The following is a 24,197-nucleotide window of genomic DNA, read 5'->3' as shown; positions in this document are numbered from 1 at the left end:
ACGTCAGTTCTGGGCGATGGCGGTAGCCTGTTTATGATCCGTATGTTAATTAATAGATTTAAACCATTTTTGCCAGGTAATGCTCCTACGCACGTTTCCCGCAAATGGGCGTGGCTTTGAGAATTTTCAGTAGCCCTGCTGGATGTAGTGATAGTCACGTGTGGGCGGAGCTTGAGGAAATAAAAAGGCAGCCGTTCAGACGGTCTGTAGCGGATTTCCGAGAGTTCTGCACCACTTCAGGAAGTCTGTAGTCACACTGTGCGGGCTTGTTCCTCTCCTCTCTGAATTCTAGAAAGTTTGTCCTGTCCTCATTTGACCGGGTTTAGGCTTCTCTCTTCCGTTTTACCTTCGTAATTTGAAGTCGTTTCGGTTTTTTCGCTTCAGAGAACATCATTGTTTTGTTTGTTTTTCCTGCAAAAATGACCAAGCCGAGTAGTTTCTGCGCTCCGTTGCTGCTGTTTCTGGTCTGGAGGGCGGGTGAGGTAGCGGAAGCCTGCAGCTGTTCTCCTAAACATCCTCAACAGGCTTTCTGCAACGCAGACGTCGGTAAGATTATGATTCGCTCTTTACGTGCTAAAAATACCGTTTCGTTTGCATGAATGTACCGTTTTCCCTTGATGTTTGTAATGTCTGTAATTGTGCGGAAGTTGTTTACAGCTCATGTAAACATCTCCTGTGTGGTTCACTCAGTCGCGTCTCGGATAGCACTGGTTCAGAGCGGTTTTGTTTCCACTGCGCTTTTCTACCAGGGATCGGCCTTTCACACAAACCAGTCAACTTTTCTTTATCCCAGTCTGGCTGATGGTTTAGTGGTAGATGAAGCACACTGCTTCTTATTTCTAGATGAATATAAGTTTGCTGCTGGTCACAGCTGTACGGTTTTATGGGATGAATTCTTTTATATTTTGGGGCCTAACAGCCATGACTGAGCCGTGCAGCGTTCAAGTTCAGCTGGACACAAGTAAATAAATACTGTACGTCCGAGTTCAACGCTGCAGACCTACAAAAAACAGCACTGTTGTGTTGTGTGAATATACGCACACTACTGGATCTCTATAAAGGATGCAGGGTTTCCTATTGCCTATTTCTTGAATACATTTTAGGTTACAGCCTGAATCCAATCCAATTTGTCTTGCCTAAACAAAGAGAAAACACCCTTACAGTTGTCAAATGACTAAGCTGTGGAGAATTAATTTTTGGAATAAACTCATCTTCAGAAGTTATGATATCCCAGTGTTGACTCTCTTAATTTTTTGTTGTTGTTGACTTAAATCTCAAGGAAATCTTTGGCATTCATGGAGAATGTCATCTGAAGATCATGAGGTCAGCACAGGTTCCTGAGTTGTTTTGTTTTCAGTTATTGGGGTGTTGAAGCGAAGAAGGATGCTGGAACATCAGGAATGATCACTTCTCGCATTCACTTTGCACAACGTAGAAAAACTTGGACCAAGTAAGCAAAGGCAAGACAAACTAATAGAAGAATTTTAGTAACTCGAGGTGGCTGTGCTTTGATTATTAGGAAGTATTTGTTTTGCAACTCTTAAGCAGCCCTGCCTTAATACAGTACAGTTACTGAGCAATCTTTCTGGCCTGTTTCAGACAACTGTATCGGTATAACGGTATAATATTGAAACCTTCAATATACTTCATCATGTGTTCGACCATGCCATTTATCATTCCTTTTGTCAGTTATCTGGTTAATCCATCTGGGTGAGTTTGTCTGTTGCAAACTGACCACTGAGGTTATTTTAAGGAGCGAGAGGGGATTAAAATGATCTGCTCTGAAATACATGCCGCTGAGGTTTGTGTGATGATGAGAACACAAAACCACATGACTTGAAAGAGGATGGGGTGGTCTCATCTCGGAAGTGGATATTTTGAGTCTTTGGATTCATAGACCTACACCCTAACATTCAGGTTCCCGCCTTAGCCGCCCCTGCAGTGACAAGGCAGCACTTGATCACCATCATTTGTAAAGCCACTTGTCATGGTCATTCGGCCAGACTCTCGGCTTATTGAAGTTCCAGAGATGGGAAAACATTGCTACATTCCACTGGAACCTCCACCCGACCATCTGGCTATGCCACGTCATGTGGTTTTCCTGTTCTAGCTATCATATACCACAGCAAGTAATGGCATTGGTTGAAGGGGTCTGCCACAGTCCCCATGTGCCCACCTGCATTCTGTCTGTGTTAGTCACAATGACTGGACTTTTGGGTAACTGGATTTTCCATAGTCCATGTATCTTTTGCGACCTGTAGGCCTGAAGGGAGAATCATTGATACAGTAGCGGGGCATTTGTGTTCGCACCACAGTTACTACGCCATTGTTTTGCATCAAAACGCAATACTTGCCTAACTGGTAAAGGAAATATCCTGTTTCTCAAACTTTTACTACTGTGCAGCTTTTACTACTGGTACATTAAAGTGCAGAGAAGTTACTTCCTGAATTTTCCCAGTTGAAATTAAGTAGTAGTAGTAGTAGTAGTAGTCTATTTATGGAAGGAGTCTCCAGTGGCACTGCTTTGTAGCAGTCCAAGTGTTCTGCTGTGCTAAAGTGTTCAAGACCGAGGAGTTTTTGCTTTCCAGTTTCTGGTTAACATGAAAAGCTATGTGTTTTTTTTGTTTTGTTTTTTTTAAATCTTATGAACTTCAGGAGGGGGGAAAAAAAGAGAACCTGTTGAGGGACACACTAGCTTCCATAACAGCAACTAACTTGTGTTGTGGATGTTCCATTAACATTAAATACAAGTAAAACTGGTTAAAAGTATGATGTTGTTCTTTAACAAATACACATATTTAATCTTTGACAAACTACTGTGGTATAAGAGGAATAAAACACTTTGGGCTATGCTGTTATTGGAGAATAAGCAACTTTAGGGTGGTAACTCCTCCACATCACACCAACCCATCATTGATTATTTTCCTATTCCTCACATGGTCTTTTTATTATTATTTTTTAAAATTATTTTTGATTTATTTATTTTATTTAATGCATTGTAGACATTTGTCTAGCAAACTAACAGGGATTTATAGATGAGTAAAGCATGATTTATTAAGTTAATAGTCTTTTATAGGAGCCTTTTTAAACCTTGTTTGCTTGTTTTCGAAGGCAGTTGATCAGTTTCTTGTTCAGATTTAGGAGTCCTAGATAAAGCTGTCTTGGTTGCGCATTAAGCATATGGAGCAGAGCAACACAGGACAGGGAAACTCATTCAGCAGCATATCAGCTGAATGGATCTGGCATGGTTCATTGAGCTAAAGCACCACTCCAGTCTTAGATTTGAAGAATTTTTTCCATGGGTTCTTCCGATATCCTGTTTTACAGTGGGAACAGGAAATACCTGCAATAAATGTAAATATCCACATCTGGCCAGGAATCTGGATTTGTATCTGAATCTGGTCCTGGCTGGAATATTTGTCTGCATTCTCAAACTGCTGAAGGGTTTTCAGAATTTTTGCTTAACTGTACATGTAGAGAACAGATGAAAAAGTTTTGGTTTGAGGTTTGTCTGTAGATTTCACTTTAGACAAACGTGCAGTGTTGTACCCACCAAGTACACAAAACTGATACAACTTCTGTGGTGACCGAGTTAAACACGATAGCTACGACTGCTAAATTTAACCACTCGTCACTTATCATCATACAAGTTGGATCATTTAAGTCCCCACAAATATGTATTGCTGGGACCACATGACCTCCATGAATGAGCCAGCAAAGTACATCCTGCTAAGGCCAATCCTCCTCGCAATTGAAGAATTTTGAATACTCTCGCTTCCAGTAAACATGGAACCGAAAGGGGAATGGAACGAGTGAGCAGAAAAGAGGACCTGTGCCTGAACCTGGATAAAACATTGCAGCCCTGTGTGCGTTCACTCACTGATGAAAGTACCGGGTTTGACTTTCTAAACGCGGACCTCCTGTGGGTGTAGCTGGTATCCCGTGCTTGTGTGTGGCCCAGAGAAAAGCAGCTCTGTGCTCAGGAGTGGGTACAGGGAGGGTATGTGTGGCCTCTCTGAGAACACACTCGGACGTGTGTGCTGTGAAGACAGAGAGGCCACTGAAGGCCATCAGGATTGACTCTATGGGAATGTGGAATATTTCATATTGAATGGAGGAAACATATTATATGAATATAACAAGCAAATTCATGTATCTGTTCTCTTGAATAAAAGCCAGAAATAGAGAACTGTAGCAGCATGTACTTCTGTGTACTTGTGTCCATTTTCACGTTGAAAGAAAGACCAACAGTGTGTACTCTTTTTTTCCTCTTTTAAAAGAAGTGGTTTTTCATTTTTACAGCCCCTTTGCTCCCTGTAAGCTGAACTGCAATTACAATGAATTGCTGACATGCCGCCGCCTTCTTCCACAAAACCCACCCAGCTGCTCTGTTAAATCTACCTTTTAACCCGTTAAACTCTTACATTCTGTCAGCAGGTCCAGACTTACATTCCTCCTTCATCTAGCTGCATACCATTTCCTATTAGTACCAGCGTAGCTGCTGAATAAATCATCATAACATAATTACTACATAATATGATTTAATGTGAATGACTGTAAATTAAACAGGGGCTTATGGGTTAATGAAAAGAGGTGGAACTGTGCAGCATTACTGAGGGTGGAGCCTGAACTTCTAGGGTTATTACAAGTGCAAAAAAAACAGTTTTATGCTTTTAAAAGCTTTAAAATGTGGGGGGGAGTCAAGACATTTCCTCATGTTTAAAAAGACTCGAGCACATAAGTTTCAGGGTGCGAGTGATCCTGTTGTCTGCATCTCAGATGGATGGGCAGGAGATCTAAGCTCCTGAGCAATTAGCGAACAGCATGCTGTGGCGAGACCACTAGCCAGCTTCTTGAGCTCCAGGCAGGAATTTTTTTGCACCAGGCCGAGCACATTCCTCCCTCAGCACTAATCAAATACTCATGCTTTTCCATATGCAGTTCACAGGAAGTGGACTTCGTGAACTCTGAAAGACGACAGTTATTTTTCTCACAGCTGACTTCTTCAGTCTGCTCAGTTTTTCTTTTCTTTTGTCTTTCACTAGTTCTCAGAGCCAAAGTGGTTGGACGGCAAGAAATTGTCACAGGCAATGATGTGTACGGCAATCCAATCAAGAGGATCCAATATGACATTAAACAGCTGAAGGTATTTTTAACACATCTTTGTTCTTAATTCAGCTACCTAAAGAAATTTGGAGACACATTCATCGTAAACAATTAAGAAAACTGAGACATATTCAAAGTCATTAGAATCTTAGTGTTGCGTAGTAAACCTTTTTGAGCATTTATTTGACTTATCAACTCATTCATCTGTGTAGTGTTTGTGTACCTTTCGGGTTTAAAATAAGAACAAAAAACAGTATGCCTCACACACTCATTTATTTCACCCAATTTGATAAGTCTGAAAGGTCAATAAGAGAGCAAAAATTTGCCATCAAATGCCACTACTCAAAATTTTAGACAGACCTGAATTATTGTTTCTCCATAACTTAAAGAGAAGCTTCTTGAAGTCCAGGAAAGCCATTTCAGATTTAGAATGATTGTAGAAAGTGCCAACATATATAAATATTCGCACACTATTAACTTGCTTAACTTATATTGCCCCGTGTGAATGAAATACATGTAACAGGACCTTCCACTTAAACTTCTCTTCATTATATTTCTTCCATTAGGCGTTCAAGGGACCTGATCGTGATATTGACTCCATCTTCACTGGCCCTTCATCTGCTGTGTGCGGTGTGAACCTGGACATCAATGACAAAAAGGAATACCTGATCACAGGTGCTGCAACTGTGCCTGATGAGCCTTACATGATACTGCCCTGCTTATCAATATCAGTGTAGCAGAGCTGTGATTTCATTACTCATCTCCTCTCGCTCTGTGCAGGTAAACTGGAGTCTGATGGCACAGTGCACGTGACACTGTGTGACTTCATCCAGCCATGGGAGTCCCTGACCATTGCTCAGAGAAAGGGCATAGACTCGCGTTATGAGATGGGCTGTGAGTGCAGGGTATGTGTCCAAACATACAGCTGTTCATCCAAGCCAAAATCATCCATGATTGTCACTGAGCCCTGGCTTCAGCAAGCATGTCATCCGAGTAATTAATACTACCTTGATTGATCATTTGTTCTCTCTCTCTCTCTCTCTCTCTCTCTCTCTCTCTCTCTCTCTCTCTCAACAGATTATCCACTGTGCCTCTGTCCCCTGTTCGATCAGTGATCCTGCTGAGTGTCTATGGACTGACTGGCTTGTGGAGAACTCCGTGCAGGGTCCCCAAGCTCGGCACTACACCTGCATAAAGAGGAATGATGATTCCTGCGCTTGGTACCGTGGTGCCGCTGCACCAAAGAAAGAGTTCCTGGATATCGAAGATCCATAAACCTGCAGTCTCCTGACTTCACAACCCCCCTTTTAGAAAATATCCCTAACACTGCTATGGGCCCTTTAAATAATCACACCGTTCGTTCAATTGCATTCTGTACTTTATAACATGGTTCTGGTGATACGACAATGTAAAAGATTATGGTGGAGACAACGTTCTCTGGTTTTCGTAAAGCACTTTGAGTCCCCAACAGTACCTAGATGCGACCATGCTTTTTTGGGAAAAAAAAATGTTTACTGCCTTTATTACCACTGTTTTAGGTTTTTGGTTGGAATTTAGATGAGTAAAATATAGGACATTATATGTTGGCGTTTTTGGAGAAAATAAGGAACGATTAAAAGAACGGAAACAAATTTGTTATAGGAAGCATAAGCGATTTTATCTACCCCATGCCTTGATGTTATGGCCACTCTGAAATGCCGTGATTGACATTTCATATACAGATACAGTAAATAAAGAAAAGTAACTTATTAGAAATAACCAAAGTGATTGGACTTATATGTACAATGTGGACTTATACAGTACAATAGATGTAAAATAAACTGCTTATTATACTATGCACAAAAAAGCATCTTGTAATAATTTATGTATGTTGTAATATATACATGTTTCTAATTTATATCTAAACATTCAATTTTGGTAATTCATAAAAAGATAGGGCTTTTTTATTTGCAAAATTTTTTTTTTTGCGAAACGTTGGCGCAAAGAGTTTATGCAGATTTAGGACTGTGCCGTTCTGTATGTTCAAGTTTCCAGTATATAAATGAATCCAGTATTCCAGTTATTCAACCAACAAATGTGTAGGAAAGGTCACAAAGCCTAATTCAGTCATTTTGTATATCATGGTATCCTTTTTTTTTTTTTTTTTTTTTTTTTTTTTTTTTTTTTAATTTCCATATGTTTTTTTTTAATTATTACTCTTAAATGTCCTTTTTTTTTATATCATGAGGAGAAAAGAGGTAGTGTGAGATTTCCGGTGCTGGAACCACTTGGGAAAAATTAGTGAGCTACCCTGTGCATGCCTTTCATACTCCTGTATTATTCATCTTGGTGTAACAGTTCCATATTCATGAATAAAGAAAAGAAAAGCACTGACCTGGTGTCTAACTCATTGTACATTAGGCTTTAATCTTGTTCTTCATGTTTCCTGTTGGAGGGCCTGCTGCATGAAATATTCATTACAAAATAGGATGATAACTGAACAACTCAATAAAATGCTATTGTTATGTTTCATAATCAGTTCTTTGCTCAGGAAGACTGCTGGAATATATTTTATACAGAAATATTGCGTTTCGCTTCTGGTTGTTAATCAAAGCACCAATATTATCATATTCCTGTTTCCTACCAAACGCCTTTTTTTCTTTGAGAAAGAAACATTCATTGAAATCTAGGGCTTTTATTTCAAGAAAACATTTACAGTAAGCTCATTTAGACATTTAAAAGTTTCAAAGATGGGAAATGACATGTTTGCCAGACCTTTATTAGATGCATAGATTTAGTCCAGACTGAGTGGTGTTCTATGTGGTGATTTAGAAAAGGCTATATGTCTCTGGATATCTTGGCTCACTGGGTCATTAGCAACCAGACTTTGTAAGCTGAATCCAATATACAGTAAATCAACATTGTACAATAATCTACTTAATAGTCACAAGCGTTTTATTAATGTATTATTGTCTTAATGAAGTCAGTTCACAGTAGACTCTTTTGTCCAACATTCTTATGTCTAGCTTTTAATAATTTCTTAATCTCTACACAGAGAGTTGTCTTCTCACTCTTCAATAATAAACTGGTCATATCATCTTTAAAAAATATATATATATGTATGTATGTATATGTATGTATGTGTATATATATATATATATATATATATATATATATATATATATATATATATAAATATCAAAATTTTAATATATACCAAAGTCCAGTCACAAATCTAAGATCAGTTTGTCAGAATGTAGCTATAAAGCTTTTTTAATAGAAAACAATTGTGATAAATAAACAAAACTAAACAAATAAATGATATCCAGATAACTACATTAACAAAAACTTAACTAAAATGAGAATTTTTATTAAAATACATATTAACCAAAAATTACAATTGAGTGCCTACCATTTCAGCATTTTAAAGGTTTGGCTTCACACTGATATCAAAATATTTCTGGCAAAGACAGATGACAAATTACAGCTTTTAAACTAGCTAAATAAACATATTTGCATTAGTAGATACATATAACCACCAGTTAACAACTGCCTTGAATAAAGACATACCTTTTACAATGTTAAAATGAAAGCTTTTCTCTGTAAAGTTGCGTGAAACTGTATTGTTATTATTATTATTATTAGTAGTAGTAGTAGTAGTAGTAGTAGCAGTAGTAATAGAAGTAGTCATAGTAGAACTAGTAGTAGTAGAAGTAGAAGTAGTAGTAGTAGAAGTAGTAGTAGTAGTAGTGGAAGTAGTAGTAGTAGTGTATGTCATGCTTTGCATTTCCATTTCCATGTAATAGTACTCAAGTATCCGTTTTCCTAAGCTCCAATACGCGCTTTTATATATATATATATATATATATATATATATATATATATATATATATATATATATATATATATATATATATATATATATAAAGCTGGTTCTTGAAGTTCTTCTATTGCATATTTAAGGTTTGTAAGGATCCTACTACTAGGTGTAGGGTTCTACATAGAACCTTCATGGATCCCACCCATGTTCCCCCACATCCAAAGAGCCTTTAAGTGTCCTAAATAATACTCTTCTCTAAATATGAGTATATGGGTGAGAAACTAACATCCTTACAGTCTGTTTTTTTCCTCACGTTCTTTTATACTATGACTGCAATTACATCTTCACTGTCTAAAACATGGCAGTTCGCTCTCCCTTTTTCAGCCATAGTAAACAACAAAACGTGATTAAAGCGTCTGGTAGAAGGACATCTTTCTTAGCCTCCTGATTGGATGTTTGTGCCGTGAATGAAATGTGTCGTCAGTCCTTTGCTTGCAGCCGATTGGTTTACGGCCTTGTCAATTATCCGTGGCCACGCCCTCCGGTAATGCAGCACGGGAGAAAGAGAATGGAACAAAATGAAGGACTTCGCGGCAACCGAGGCTTTTCAGTAGAGAACTAGATTAAAGACTCCTGACAGTTCCCGCACGGGTATGTGTACTGTATCTTTCTGTGCGTGTTAAACCCATGTGGACGGCTTTGATAGTGTTTGATGTGACTTTGTGTAAATGAGTGTAGAATGGAGGGCGGTGAAGGTGCTGCAGCAGTGTGAAGCGCAGCGCCTTATTCCTGTAGCAGGCCAGTAGTAGTGAACGTGAGGAAGTCTGATCACTTAGCAGCAGTGAACTTCTACAGTGTCACCTTGTGTCGGTGCAGCAGATAACAATGTCCTGAGCAAAATCAGGCCTACAGGCCTCTCCGATCCGCTGTATATTTGATTACGCCGATATTTCGATTCCATGTTGCTTAACACCCGCATGCCGCTGTGTGCGACTCGTCAGCGTGTCCTGTAGCTCGAGCAGATAACTGTAGATAGCGTGGCTTTACTGGGCTACATGCTGAGTTCAAGCTGACCAGTCAAGCTTTCTGTGTTACAATCTAACTCAATAATAATAATAATAATAATAATAATAATAATAATAATAATAAACCCAACAGTCAAAATCATAGCCGTCTGCTTTATTCAGGTATCTGGTGCTAACTAGTTAGCTTAGCGCCTAGCATGCTGCGTTACCAACGTGTTAGTTAGCGGTACTGCAAACTAGTCGAGTTTTTAACTAGTGTCTTCATGGGTTTTTTTCTTCACTTTTTTTTTAGTTTTATTTCTAACCTGAAAGCAGTCATGTATTTTTATGCACATTATGTTAATGTGTGTGCTCCAGCCTTGAATAAATAGCTAACCACAGTTACAGCTGTCTGTCTTATTTACCAAGCACATGCTCTACTAGTCGGTGTGTGTGTGTGTGTGTGTGTGTGAGTAACTGTAACTGTTCGCGCGCTATTTTAGAAGCTGTAAATACCAAATTATCTACCACTTTTCCATAAAGTTACACTAAGCATTGGAATTTTCTTTCTGTCATTAGGAAAGTGTTTTATTCAGTATAGTTTCCCCCGGAATGAAACGTTACTCGCTGACAAGATGTAACGCTACCAGGGCTGTATAACCTCCCACTAGTTCTCTACCTGGCCAGGCTCTACATCCAGCTACACAACGGCTGAAAGAATATTTGTTCATATTTGTTTCCTGAGATTTTTCAAACATGCTTTTCCGAGTCTGCTGTTGGTGTTATATAATGTTTACAGCGCTCAGTTTTCCTCGCCATTTGGCAGAAGGCCTCGTTTTGTTAGCGCGTGCTCTTTAAAGAGCAACTCCAGTCAGTGTAGTGAAAATGTAGCACACGTGTATGATTTTAAAACTGTATTACCCCTTATTTTGATCAACTTTGAATTTAAACAAAAGTCATGTTCAATTACGTGTGTGTGTGTGTATATATATATATATATATATATATATATATATATATATATATATATATATATATAAATTATTAACCATTTTACATGTTAAGGGTTGGCCATAGAAGTGAGTGGAGGATATTGATTAAGTTTACATGTACAGCAATAATCTAATTATTGACCTCATTCTGAATAAGACAATATTGTGATTAAGGTGTTTACATAAGTTGCTTTTAGGATATTCCTTTCATGTTCCCGTTTTACATGTTATAGATCGATTAACGTCACCACACCGTCCGACGTTCCCTCCAGAATTTCACGTATCAACATACAGTTTGTCTTCATTATGGTTCCATATATGGTTTTGGGTGTTTTTATTTTTAATTTTACGGAAGCTTCAAGTGCAGTTAATTATTTGTCGTGCTATACGTGCAAATAGATGACTGCTTGTTCGAAACCGCATACTTACCTACTATATAGTAGCTGAAATACACTGCCGTGTGTGTATGTTTCCTGTCGCAAAATGCGGTGAAAAGTCCCACACGGCGTTAATAATGTGATTAAGGTGTTTATATGCCTGTAATGCACGTCAATAATGAAACTAAAATAAGAACACTCCATGTCTTAACTCGATTTCTGTTTCCTTTGAGTATGACCTTAAAAGGATCAGACATCGCTGTTTACATGGTAGTTTCTTAGAGTATTATCTTAATTGGGTTAATACCGGAATATTGTTGTCCGTGTAAATGTACTGTATGTGACACTAACACTCCTCAACCCCTCACTAGTGAAATAACAACGGAAAGTCAGGTGGTGGTGGTGGATATGGAGAAGATTCCGTGTCAGATCATAAAGCAATCATACATGGGTGGAAAAAAAAGTGAAATGCAATACATAACCTGTATTCCTTTTCATAATGATATGTGGAAAACATGACACACTGAAAAGCAAAATCTTTTTCTGTCCATTGCTCTTATGTGGCTTGGTATTTTTTGTTTTCCTTTAATCATCAAGTTTGTATGAATTAAAGGCTGATTTTTCTGTTAGAAGTGAATGTTGTCCACCTTTAAAAGCAGTCCACACCGCTGCATTGTATTTCACTGTGCGATTCTGTGGGGGGGGATCATCAGGGGATTGCTTTATAAAAAAATTTTATACAGGTTGAGAGGCTTTAGGTGTGTCTCACATCACATACTTAAGAACTATTCTATGCCATTATTAGTATAAACAGTGTGAGTAATGTTTGCACTGAAAATTCTAAGAAGAAATATAGCTGCAAGCAGCGATGGTGCCATCGCCATGCTGTGGGTGTATGAAAGTAAAGCAAGTGCTGTAGAGTAACTTGCACTGATGTGTTAGGTTAAGCCCAGTTCTTGGGCTTTAAAGCTTCCATGTCCAAACATATAGCTCTTGTTTGGTGAAATTATGCATGAAGAAGATAAGAGATGTTACTCTTATTAGCCATTAATTAATTCTAGTGAAGTAATGTGTAGTGGAGACATGCATGTAAGGGGGTGCAGCATAGCCCCCATGACCAAACATACACCACCAGTTAAATCAGACAATGCACTTTTTTTGGTCATTAATTTAATCCCTCGCCATGGCCACACCATTCGAGATATCAAAAATCTGTTCGCAGATTAGCATCTTCAGTGTCTTGGCATAAGGTTGGCCAGGTTTGGTGATGGTCACATAAATCCCTTAGGAGGAGTATTTAAAAGTTCACCACATGTCCTTTTCACAAAATCTAAAATGGCAGACTTCCTGTTGGGTGGAGCTCTAATGACTGGCGTGAAAGTTGTTCGGGTCGATGACCACAATATGTGTACTGAATTTCGTGCATATACGTACAAGTATGTACGATATATGCACCAAGTTTTTGTACCATGTAAACATGCACGCTACAAAGAACCCTGACTATGCCCATGTGTGACCCTTTGCCTGGGCCTAATGGCAGACGGCTTTGACGTGTGCTGAGTTTTTGAGCATGTTAAGGGCCCAAAAAGCCCCTGAAACATTGAAAAATATAAAAGAAACTAATCCTTAGGAAAACAATAGGGCCCTGCACACTTTCAGTGCCTGGACCGTAATAAATGCACTTCAAGTACCGGGATGATGCACTTATTGAACCGAAAAAACAAAGTGTGGAATGTTGGATACTTCATGCACTCAACGGTCACAGCTTTACTTACCTAGCAGAAGAGGGGAGGGGCTACCAGACACTGATGCTGGCTCAAATTTGCTCGGAATTGGGGGGAAAAAATGGAGTGTGAAAATTTCAGTAAATTAATTTAGTCATTTTACTGTTTACCTTGATGGGGTGAAATTAATTTTCATCGACTCTAGCGGCGTCGCATAACGTGCGTTTGGCATCATTTGCCATTGACTGGGAAATGCCTCATACTTCCGCTTAATAAAAAAGTTAGTGTTCCATTTGAGACGATACTACCCGTCTATGATTCATAAACAAGACGGTAGAGTGCATAGTGTTAGTGTATAGTACGTCATTTTGGACACAGTTTTCGTGTCAGAAGTGAATGTATTTCCTCACTGCATTGCATTGACATTAATGCGTTGTAGCTGTGCCACACTGGGATGACATTCTGTCTCTCCTCTATACATCCCAGTGATACTAGCAAAATGTGGGCTTGTGCATGCAGAATGGTGTGGCTAGCGCTTTCCTCTGCATTTGTTGCGCTGCTCCGTGATGCAGCTCGTGCAGCAGTTCGAAAACATGGTTGGCTGGCTTCAGGTGTCTCAGAGGAAGTACGTGATCGCCTTCACCCTCCCGAGTTTGGTAGCTGTCTTATGATAGGGAAGACAGAACTGGTGGGTGGGAATTGGCAAAGACTAAAATAAGGGAGAAAATCAGTGAGAAAATACCAAGAACTCACGGTAGGAACTAGGAGTTATGTTCGCAGGTTTCTTGCAGTGTGGCATAGGATCAGTGTTTGTTAACGAAATTCCTGTTGTATTTTGGCACAACATCGTGCCATAATTGAGCAGTTGCTGACGTTCTCTGGTTGCTTTCTCTTACCTAGTGTATGAGTATAGTATGCAAATAAAGTATATTTGCAGCTGAGCGCATGTGTTCAGTCTTCATTTTGCAAAAAAACCCCAAAAAAACATGGATCCGGAGCATATCCCCGTAACACTGAGTGTAAAGCTTGGATACACCATGGAGGGGACAACAGTCCATTGTATAAATACTGCAAATTACACAGCTGTTACAAATAACATGAATGTCTTGAGGCAGTATAGTACAGAGAAAGGCATCATGGGTAAGCATGACTCAAAGAGGAAACTTGCACACATCTCAACATTGTTGAGTTAATCTGTGATGCTGTGTTTCAGGCAATTGTTGGTTAGTTGAGCAGGGGTGTTTATCTAATAGTGCTGTTTATTGGACCGGAACCATATGTTTGGCTAGGGCTCCATGATTATTTGTATTTTTATCATTACAGGCCTGCAGTAAGTGAAATGCTTAATACTTGAAAATAATAATGCCACTCAAACTCTATTACTTGCTTAGCAGCAGAGTGACTTTCATGCCTGTGTGTGTGTCTACAGTTCATGCTGTTCATGTGGTTCATGCATGGTAGATCTTATTTTTAGGTATGCAAGTGCTACTTCATTTACATGTATATAGTTTTCCATTACATATTTAAAAACTTTGCAACATACATTTAATGCAGGTGTAGTGGCACATACACTCCTGGGCACAAAAAACAGAGCCAAGCCCCAAATGGCAAAATATTAAGCTTTTAATGGTCTTATAAACAAATCATTGGTCAGAAAATTAGCAAGAATTAAACAAATGCACTCCTGAGACCCCCTGGGCCACCATTTGCTCATTTACAGTGAACTGTTTAGGTGAAAAGCTAGAAACAGGGAAATTCACTTATATAGTCTTCTTGAACTCAAAGGTAAAATCATGATAATGATTAAACTAATACATGTTTGAGTGTACAAAATTAAAATAAAGTTGGAATTAAAAAATAAATAAAAAGCTCTCTGAAAGTTTACCCACGTGGTTTAAGAATTTAAAGAAATCAAAGGGAACAACTATCTCATACCAAGTAACTTTATCGCAGTTTAATTCTTGCTAATTACCTGACCAACGGTTTGTTGTTAAGACCATTAAAAGCGTAATATTTTTGCCATTTTGGCTTGGCCCTTTTTTTTTTTTTTGCCAAGGAGAATAGATAAACCAAATCAGCATTACGTCACAGAAACAAAGACCTTGTTTATGGGTGTTTAAGACTGGTAGTGCTGTGTTGGTATAACAGTATTATCTGAGTTATTAAAAACAACATGGGGGCACGGTGGCTTAGTGGTTAGCACGTTTGCCTTGCATCTCTGGGGTTGGGGTTTTGAATCCTGCCTCCGCCCTGGTGTTCGTGCATCCTGTGTTCCAGGTACTCCAGTTTCCTCCCGCAAAGACATGCATTGTAAGCTGACTGGCATTTCCAAATTGTCCATAGTGTTTGAATGTGTGTGTGATTCTGCCCTGCGATGGGTTGGCCCCATGTCCAGGGTGTCCAACGCCTTCTTCCCAGAGTCCCCTGGGATAGACTCCAGGCTCCCCTGCGATCCTGTGTAGGATAAGCAGCACAGAAAATGGATGGATGGATGGATGGATGGATTAAAAACATCATCGTTCTTGTAGTTGTCCATAGTACTGTAGAAGTTAAACTTGTCAGACTGATATGTGTACAAGTAAGAATAGTAAAAACCTGACACTTAGTCTTATTTGTTTAATATTAATGGATGATTTTGAACTTGTGCTGTCAATCTAAAGTTGGCCAGAAAATGGTAAACAAAACAAACCTAAACTTAATCGTGTGTGGACCGGGGTCCATGTAACATTAAAGCCCAAACACACAGTTTCATAATGTTCTGATTCAGTCTTTAGTCATATTTTCCAATGCCTAAAATAATCAGCTTCCTCCGGTGACCAGATGAGAGTTACCCACCAAGAACTAATGCCAACCTCTGTGTTCAAACTCTCTGATTTTTGATTCTTTGCTATAAAAAAGAAGCAAATATTACTCAAGAAACATATACAAGCTGTGAAAAGAATATGTTGTGGCAAAGGGTGGAAATACAACCAAATGTTTTGCTTGATGAAGAACTAGGCAGGTGAGCCATACAGAGAATATTTGAAGTCTCAGCAGCACTACACCAAAAGCCACAGCAAACCATGCTGCTCTTAAGTTATGCTTTCTGTGTAGGCTGCTTTGGGAAATAAAAAATACCGTCAAATAACACACCTTCAGTAATGTGAAAATATTGGGATATGATATTCTGGTCATTTCACCCACTTGAGCCAAAACACAACTGAGCTAAAACATCCTCATGAAGAGCCAGATACATTTTTATTAGCTATTAAACTGAAAAATGGAGGTAATTTGGTAAACAGCTGAAACACAAGCTTTGTGTTCATTGTCAGGCTGTCAAGGGCTTGTTTAACAACTTTTTAAATAAATTTAATGTATAAATAGCTCGTACAGGATTTCGCAGAGGTTTTTTGTGATTGTTGCAGCCAAAAAAGCTTGATTTTTGTCACGACTGGTTTTAAAAATTGCGGTGCAATCTACGGAGATTTTTTGCGGAAAGCTACTCGGATTAGCCAAATTGCAATTGCACGAAATTGTTTTGTATGGTCTTTCTCAGTGATATTTGTTGTTAAATGAGACCTTTTAGCTGTACTCATGTCTGACACGTGAATCGAAGAGGGCTTTGGCTGAATGCGCATTGTGATGTCACATGATGTGTCTTGGCCCAAATCTGCAGAAATTTTTTACGGTAATTTTAAATCGCAAGCTTCTGCGATTATTGCAGTCTCCTTGATTTTGTGTTAATTTCTGCAATTGTAAAAATCCTGGATGGACTGTATAAGAATAGAAAGTTTTTTTGTTTTTTTTTGCTTATTCGAGGAAATGTAAAAAAAAAAAAAAAAAAAAAAAAAAAAATTCCTGTTCTTTCATTACTTATTTTTTGTGGTGGTTGAGTTTCAGTTGGCTTAAACTACTATGTAGGGTGTACAATACCATTAGGTTATACCTTAGGTAGAGGTAGTGATTCACATTAATAATGAATTTGAAGACATTTGGAATTTGGCTTAACTGTGCAAACGGGGGGAGAAAAAAAGAATAAGGACATATAGGACATATATAGAACATATATATGTTATTAAAACCTATATATATATATATATATATATATATATATATATATATATATATATATATATATATATATATAAATATTATAAGGACATATATAGAATAATAATATTGGAAGTCTTGAATAAACCTGAAAGTAGCAAATTTACTCTCATATTCTGTCTGAAATTAAGATTTTAAAATACTTCCATCAGTTGTTTGTTTCTACTTGCACAATATCAGTTGGTCAAATTCTACCAGATATGAACAAACAAGTCCTTTACACATGGTTAAGTGTTTGTTTTAATGAACACAAGAAAAGAGGATTGATTTCTCTTGTAATGGGCAGTTCACATGCCAGGAGCAGTCAGACTGAACGTGAACAGACTCGCTGGTGAAATAGCCAATTAACCTGAATGAGGAAAGCTGCAGTATTGCATAAAAACTTAATTTGCTTCAGGCACTGATTAATTTCTCTTCATGTCAAGTTCAACAGGTAGCTTACACAAATTCACAAGCCTCAGAAAAGCTTGTGTAACTCTATCCCATTCAGCCTTTAATTTCTTCACTCCACTTTCACTATTAGAATAAAATGCGAGAATTTCTTTAAATTCTTTAAAATTTCATTATAAATTAGGACCTTCAATCACAAAAGGCTTATCTGTAGTTTTTTTTTATCCAGCTTTCCAAAACTTGAGCAATACAGTAAAAAGAAACTGCAGTTACCCAAACTAACGTGTACATTTTATGAGCAACAAAGACATTAGAATTATCAGATTTTATTTTTACACAATTTATAAAGTCCTAACTGATGATGAAACTGTGAAAGACCCTGGATATATTAAAGAATTTGTCAGGTTTCTGTGTGTGGACCCTTTTTTTTCTCCTTTTTTTTCTTTTTTTTAAATCCTCAATCATGGAATAAAAATCTAGAATAAAACACCACACGTCTTCAGATTATACTCACAAATCAGAGACCATTGTCTCGTAAGTAAATATGACTAGATGAAAACAAACCTGGTGGATCTTCCACACTACAGCCCAGATATTGAATTAATGCAGTTACCCATCATCCAATCATGTGCATAAAATCATGCAGATACAGCTCAAGAGTTTCAATTATTGTTCACATCAATCCTCAGAATTGGGGGGGGGATGTGATCTCCATGCCTTTGCTCATGCCAGATGGGCTGGTTTGAGTAATACAGAAAGTGTTGATCATCTGAGATTTTCTCACACAAGCGTCTCTAGAGTTTACTCAGAATGATGCAAAAACAAAGAACATCCAGTGAGCAGCAGTTGTGTGGGTGGAATCTCCTTGTTGATGAAAGAGGTACGAGAATAATGGTCAGGCTGGTTTGAGCCGAAAGGAAGGATGTGGTAATTCGAATAGCCGCTCTTTAAAGCCCTGGTGAGCAGAAAAGCAGAACATGTCAAAGCTTGAGACAGAGAGGTTACAACAGCAAATGCTCACATCTGCTTCCACTTCTGTCAGCCAAGAACAGGAAGCTGTGGATACACTGGACACAGGGACACCACAACTGAGTACTTTAAGATTGGTGAAAAAAAAAGACCGGGCGAAATTTTTTTCCAATTTTCCATCCCACTTATCCTACGTAGGGTCTTGGGGGAGCCTGGAGCCTCTCCCAGGCAACTTGGGGCACAAGGCAGAGGATACCCTGGACAGAGTGCCAACCCATCACAGGGCTCAATCGAAGACACACTCTCACAATTTGGACAATTTGGAAATGCCAGTCAGCCTATAACGCATATCTTTGAACTAGAGGAGAAAACCAGAGTACCCAGAGTACCCTGGAACACGGGGCGGCTGCGGCTCAGTTGGTAGAGCGGGTTGTCCAATAATCGTAGGGTTGGTGGTTCGATCCCGGCCCACTTGACTCCACATGCCGAAGTGTCCTTGAACCCCAAGGCACTGAACCCCAAGTTGCTCCTGATGACAACTACCATTGGTGTGTGTGTGAATGAGACACAGTGTAAAGCACTTTGGATAAAAGCACTATATAAGTGCGCCATTTACTATTTACCATGCAAACTCCACACATGCAGGGTGGAGGCAGGATTCGTCCCCACAACCCCGGAGGTGTGAGGCAAACGTGCTAACCACTAAGCCACTGTGCCCTACAACGTACTTCTGACTTACTATAGCACGTGCACTTTTCACCTATTGGAGACCTATTTGTACCCTGTTTGGATTAAAATTGTTCAGGTTTAGACTCGGTGGTATTTGATCCCATCAACTGAAGCCAAATGCTGACAAAGACAAGCAAACGTCAGTGTCTTTGCAGAGTCGTTGCATGGCAGAACTCGGCTGTTCTATTAGCTGGTGGCCCTGTGCGGTGACGACGTGCATCTGGAAGTGTGTGTGAAGGTTAGGCTGTCCTTGCGCTTTCATGCATGTACAGGCGGCCTGCTGGTGTGCGTCAGCAGCACTGCTGATGAGTAAGCCTGTGTTTTCTAGCACACTGCAGATCACCCCTCTGTCCTCACAAGGCATTTAACTTAATCGTGTTTGTATCGTTCTAGGGAAGACACTGTCTATCTATATGTGTGTATGTGTATATGTGTGTGTGTGTGTGTGTGTGTGTGTGTGTATATATATATATATATATATATATATATATATGTGTGTGTGTATATATATATATATATATATATATATATATATATATATATATATATATATATATATATATATATATATATATATTATATAACACAGTATGCATTCTAATGACAAACACTGCAGAGTAAATATAGGCTGACTGTTTACCCAGTTTTATTGATGCAAAGCTCTTTTAATATATTAAGGCCTTGTCTCATAGGTGACTGGACTAATAACAGTATCTTATGTTCATGTTAGTTGGCTATCTAAAATATACTCTCGGGTTGAAAGGGAAATGGTTGCTCTGCTGTAATCTCATAGCACTGTGCTCATTCAGGACCATGGGGCTGAATGTGCTCCAAAACTGAGGTTGAAGTACAAAAATACACAAGCAGTACAAATTGCACTGCTATGGTTATCGCTTTAGCTAAAACATCTTTGCTACTGGGCACTGAAACAAATTCCAGAAACAAGTATAAACTAGTGATAGCATTCACTAGCTTTCCACCAAATTAGAGACACATACCTTAGATCTGGTTTATACTTCTGAAGATTTACCTATTTGTTTCATAATGCAGAGAGAAGGATTATGGGTAAACGTGGCATGTTTCTTGCCAGAGTGGTAACTGCATTATGCATTTCTAAATATCAGTCGACCGATATTGGATTTTATTGATACCGATAAGTAAGTAGGGCAGTACCTGCCGATAACCGATTAATCAACCGATGGTTGTTTTTTAATCGATACTGAATGAAAACCACACTCAAAGTGAAATATTGCTGTACTTTATTACAAAAATAAACAGTACTGACTGTATCATGAAAATGTACTGTAGTTCTTAAAATTAACTAATATTAATATATATTAACTAATAATAAGTATTAAAGTAAGTAAAAGATATACATCCATATACAATGGAACCAAAAAGTAACACACCAAATAGCAAATAAAATAGAGACCTCCAAAGTGAATCAAAAAACACTTCAAATAACTCAACAAAATTTCAGTGGTAGTTTTTATTTCACCTCTAGAGCCCGTACTCGTACCGTATATTGACAGCGGACCCTTCTCAGCCGCTCCTGCAATGTACACAACCGAGAAAAACTATTGGTGTTGATTTTTACCGATAGTTACAGCAATCGCCAAAACCAATCAATCAGTCGACCTCTAACTCTAAAGCATGTCCAAAGAAAGGCACAACAAATGGGAATCTGCAGTGCTACATGTCATCCGGTCTCGAAGTGAATGCTGATTGGTTGGCAGAGTGATGGGTTTCTTGCATACCCAGAAATGCTGTGATGAGACACATATAGTATAAAGTCTAAGCAACCCCAGCCCCTTTCTGAAGGTGTAGCCTGTTAAAAATCTTCATGTTTTCATCACACAATCATGATATTGTGGCACGTGTAAATCCTTTCTTTTCTTTTTACGGTACAAGACTGGACACGATCACTATCTTGCTCCCTCTTTCTTCTGTTTGGCTCTGGCTCCTGTCAGTCACTGTGTATTCGGACTACATTTATACCTAAAGATGGGGCGTTAAGACAGCCCTGACGCAGCGCTGACTGTGCATTACTTTTACAGGGTTGTCAGCGTGACTCACAGCAGATCAGGAGTATCATATGAACTGCTCTACATGGTTTAGTGTTTGTTCTGATTCAACACATGCATATGTACGTTGTTTTGGTCTGTTGCTTTTGTTGCTATCGGTGAGCTTACCTAACCATAGAGGCATAGTGGGACTTTATGCCTGCTAGCAATTTCTGAACATTTAGGAGGAGATGTCTGAACTCAAACTTGCTTATAACTCCAAGTGCTTATAACGTTGAGGCACTTCACTTGTATCAGGCTTTCTAAAGCGTGTCTAAAGAAAGGCAGAACGAACAGGAATGATACAAGTCCTACACCATCACATGTAAAATATGCCCGGTCTTATTTCTCAGTGATTAAACACACTAAAGGTATTAGGCTTTGTCATATTTCTTTTGTGACTAATTGAATTGGAAGCTAAATATTAATTTGTCAGTGTGTGGTCTTTCAGTGATGCACCATGCCCATAGTGGACAAGCTGAAGGAGGCCCTGAAGCCGGGCCGAAAAGACTCTACCGATGAGGGAGACCTGAATAAGCTGCTCTCCTCCTCGGCCAAGAAAGTGCTGCTGCAGAAGATTGAGTTCGAGCCAGCCACCAAAGGCTTCAGCTACCAGCTGGAGACGCTCAAGACCAAGTATGTGATCCTGAACCCCAAGACCGATGGTGTGGTGCAGAGAGCAGCCGATCCCACGCCAATCAAGAGGCAAGGTGAGGTCACGCCACAGCGTGATTCGTTGGTCATCATGATTAGTGTAGGCGCTCAGGTGGGTTGGACTAGTAGAACTCATTAATACGGTTATTAAAACTGCACTATATATTGCTAATAGGTTATGATGTGTACAGCAATATCCAGCTTTCATGATTATGAAGATTTTGAAATACTGTCAGTAAGAGTCATCCTTCTATTATACAATGTGCTGTTAATTCCAGAAAACTTTTAGTAATACAAATTAGAAAAGTATGGAAAAGTAGGCCAGGATGATATTTTACAAATGTTCACAATGATCATTTATATTTATATATGTGTATATAATTAGTTTTGGACACAATGAGTAATGCAAGCCAAGGACCAAAACAGTCCAGGTAAAATTATTATTTTTTTAAAATCTGAAATTAAAAATCAGGTTCAACTGAAAAAGCAGTAACAAAAATGACCAAGACAGAAACATAGGACTTAATTATTTAAAATATGGATGCTTTAACTCTCTCTGCTAAAGAGGCTTAAATAACGCTGCAGCAGACGGATCGTAAAGCATGTAGTAGCCCAGTTTCTGTTTCCGCAGGTTCTGAAGGCCTCAGTGGAGGTCAGGGTGATGGCATCCCAGCACCTCAGAAGCTGCTCTTTCCAGGGAACAAACTCTCCATGAAGTGGGAGCGAGTGTACCGGGTGGGAGCGGGCCTCCACAACCTGGGAAACACGTGCTTCCTGAACTCCACCGTGCAGTGTCTCACATATACACCGCCTCTCGCCAACTACCTGCTGTCCAAAGAGCACAGCCGCTCCTGTAAGTACGGGACACAAAAAATGAGTCGCACAAACAGAGATTTGTGCAAACTCCAGATTTACCTATTAGGATTATACTAATGTGATGTGTACTGGTATGTGCTTAGTAATTATATGCAGATTACTTGTACAATGTACTGGGGATATTTATAAAGGATTTGACATGCAGATTTGATATTCCTCAGGTAGAATTTCCTAACCACATGGCATTTAAATTTATTATTAAAAATAATAACTATTCTACTCATTAGCCTGTTTGACTGGTCACTTGAATTGCATAGGATTAATTTGTTTTCTGGCGGGTTTTTTTCTTTCTTTTGTCCTTTTTTTTTTTCTTCTTCACTAGGCCACCAGACAGGATTCTGTATGATCTGCATCATGCAGAACCATATCATCCAAGCCTTCGCCAACACTGGCAACGCCATCAAGCCTGTGTCATTTATCCGTGACTTGAAAAGTAAGGAAATAACCCGTGCTGTGTGGCAGGTGCATGTTCTGTAAGCTGATGTTGCAGTTAGGAAGGGGGGGAAGAAAAAAAAGCATGATTCACTTCAGTGACTCAGCTATAGCAGGAAGTGTGTGCTTGTGATTGCACACAGACTTTGGACAGACTAAGGGTTTTAGTCATAAGCTTGATGTCCTTTCAGAGATATCAGTGCGACTCACTGATATGATCTGGTATATTTTGCCTCTCTCTCTCTCCCCCTCTCTCTAAGAGCAGTGGATTATTATATTATTCATGGATCTTTTCCCCTTAAAAATACTTTAATGCCATCTTAATATTCCATGAAAGCGTAGACCATTTGAGTTTTTGTTGTTGTTTTGTCCATCCGATTGCTCGTTCATGCTTAGCCTAATGCACTGTGTGCTTTTGCTTCAGAAATTGCCCGCCACTTCCGGTTTGGCAGCCAGGAGGACGCCCATGAGTTTTTGCGCTACACCATCGATGCAATGCAGAAAGCCTGCCTTAACGGTTACCCAAAGTAAGACCCACTCCAACAGTGTCCTCTCATGTGGTACTACCAAAAAAAAAAAAAGACCAACATCATCAGTCCGTTGGTGCTTTCCCTTTCTTTTTATGCACAGCAGTGAACTTGGTGTTCTTTTGTTGTCAGGTTGGACAGACAGACGCAGGCCACCACACTGGTTCACCAGATCTTTGGGGGTTACCTGAGGTCAAGAGGTAAAACATGACTCCCACAGTGATGAGGTTTGCGCCCTTTATTTCCAAAGTGATCATATGGAGACACGGGTAAATATAGTAGACTAGTATCTGAACTCTTTAAAGGAGAAGTAAATAAAGAAAGTAAATGTATATTTAAAAATAATTATTATACAAGACCAGTGATAAACTAGGATAATAAGATCATTTCAATAATAATAATTTCACCCTATGTGGAATTAATGAAATAAATGAAATTTTAAAGGCAAATCTCTTTACTACATTAT

At 38.9% G+C, this 24,197-nt stretch overlaps 2 protein-coding genes across 3 annotated transcripts in view; both read left to right on the top strand.

The window, feature by feature from the left end:
• Positions 1–229: 229 nt before the first annotated feature.
• On the top strand, positions 230–7,479 carry timp2b (TIMP metallopeptidase inhibitor 2b). The gene is made up of 5 exons (XM_053654072.1): positions 230–546; positions 5,046–5,146; positions 5,673–5,781; positions 5,887–6,011; positions 6,184–7,479. Exons 1-5 carry the CDS (start codon positions 420–422, stop codon positions 6,379–6,381), a joined length of 660 nt encoding a protein of 219 aa, XP_053510047.1. The 5' UTR covers positions 230–419; the 3' UTR covers positions 6,382–7,479.
• Positions 7,480–9,356: 1,877 nt separating this feature from the next.
• usp36 (ubiquitin specific peptidase 36) overlaps positions 9,357–24,197 on the top strand; it is a 34,422-nt gene continuing 19,581 nt past the window's right edge. The window contains exons 1-6 of one of the 2 annotated variants that reach the window (XM_053654051.1): positions 9,357–9,556; positions 21,694–21,952; positions 22,528–22,749; positions 23,095–23,205; positions 23,629–23,731; positions 23,864–23,931. In XM_053654051.1, coding sequence (XP_053510026.1) covers positions 21,703–21,952; positions 22,528–22,749; positions 23,095–23,205; positions 23,629–23,731; positions 23,864–23,931 — 754 coding nt within the window. In that variant the 5' untranslated portion in view covers positions 9,357–9,556; positions 21,694–21,702. The remainder of the gene's footprint in view (positions 9,557–21,693; positions 21,953–22,527; positions 22,750–23,094; positions 23,206–23,628; positions 23,732–23,863; positions 23,932–24,197) is intronic. The other variant, XM_053654059.1, reaches the window with a different exon arrangement.

This window comes from Ictalurus furcatus, chromosome 2 (assembly GCF_023375685.1).
Source record: "Ictalurus furcatus strain D&B chromosome 2, Billie_1.0, whole genome shotgun sequence".
NCBI lineage: Eukaryota > Metazoa > Chordata > Actinopteri > Siluriformes > Ictaluridae > Ictalurus > Ictalurus furcatus.
This window is presented reverse-complemented; position numbering and strand designations above follow the sequence as displayed.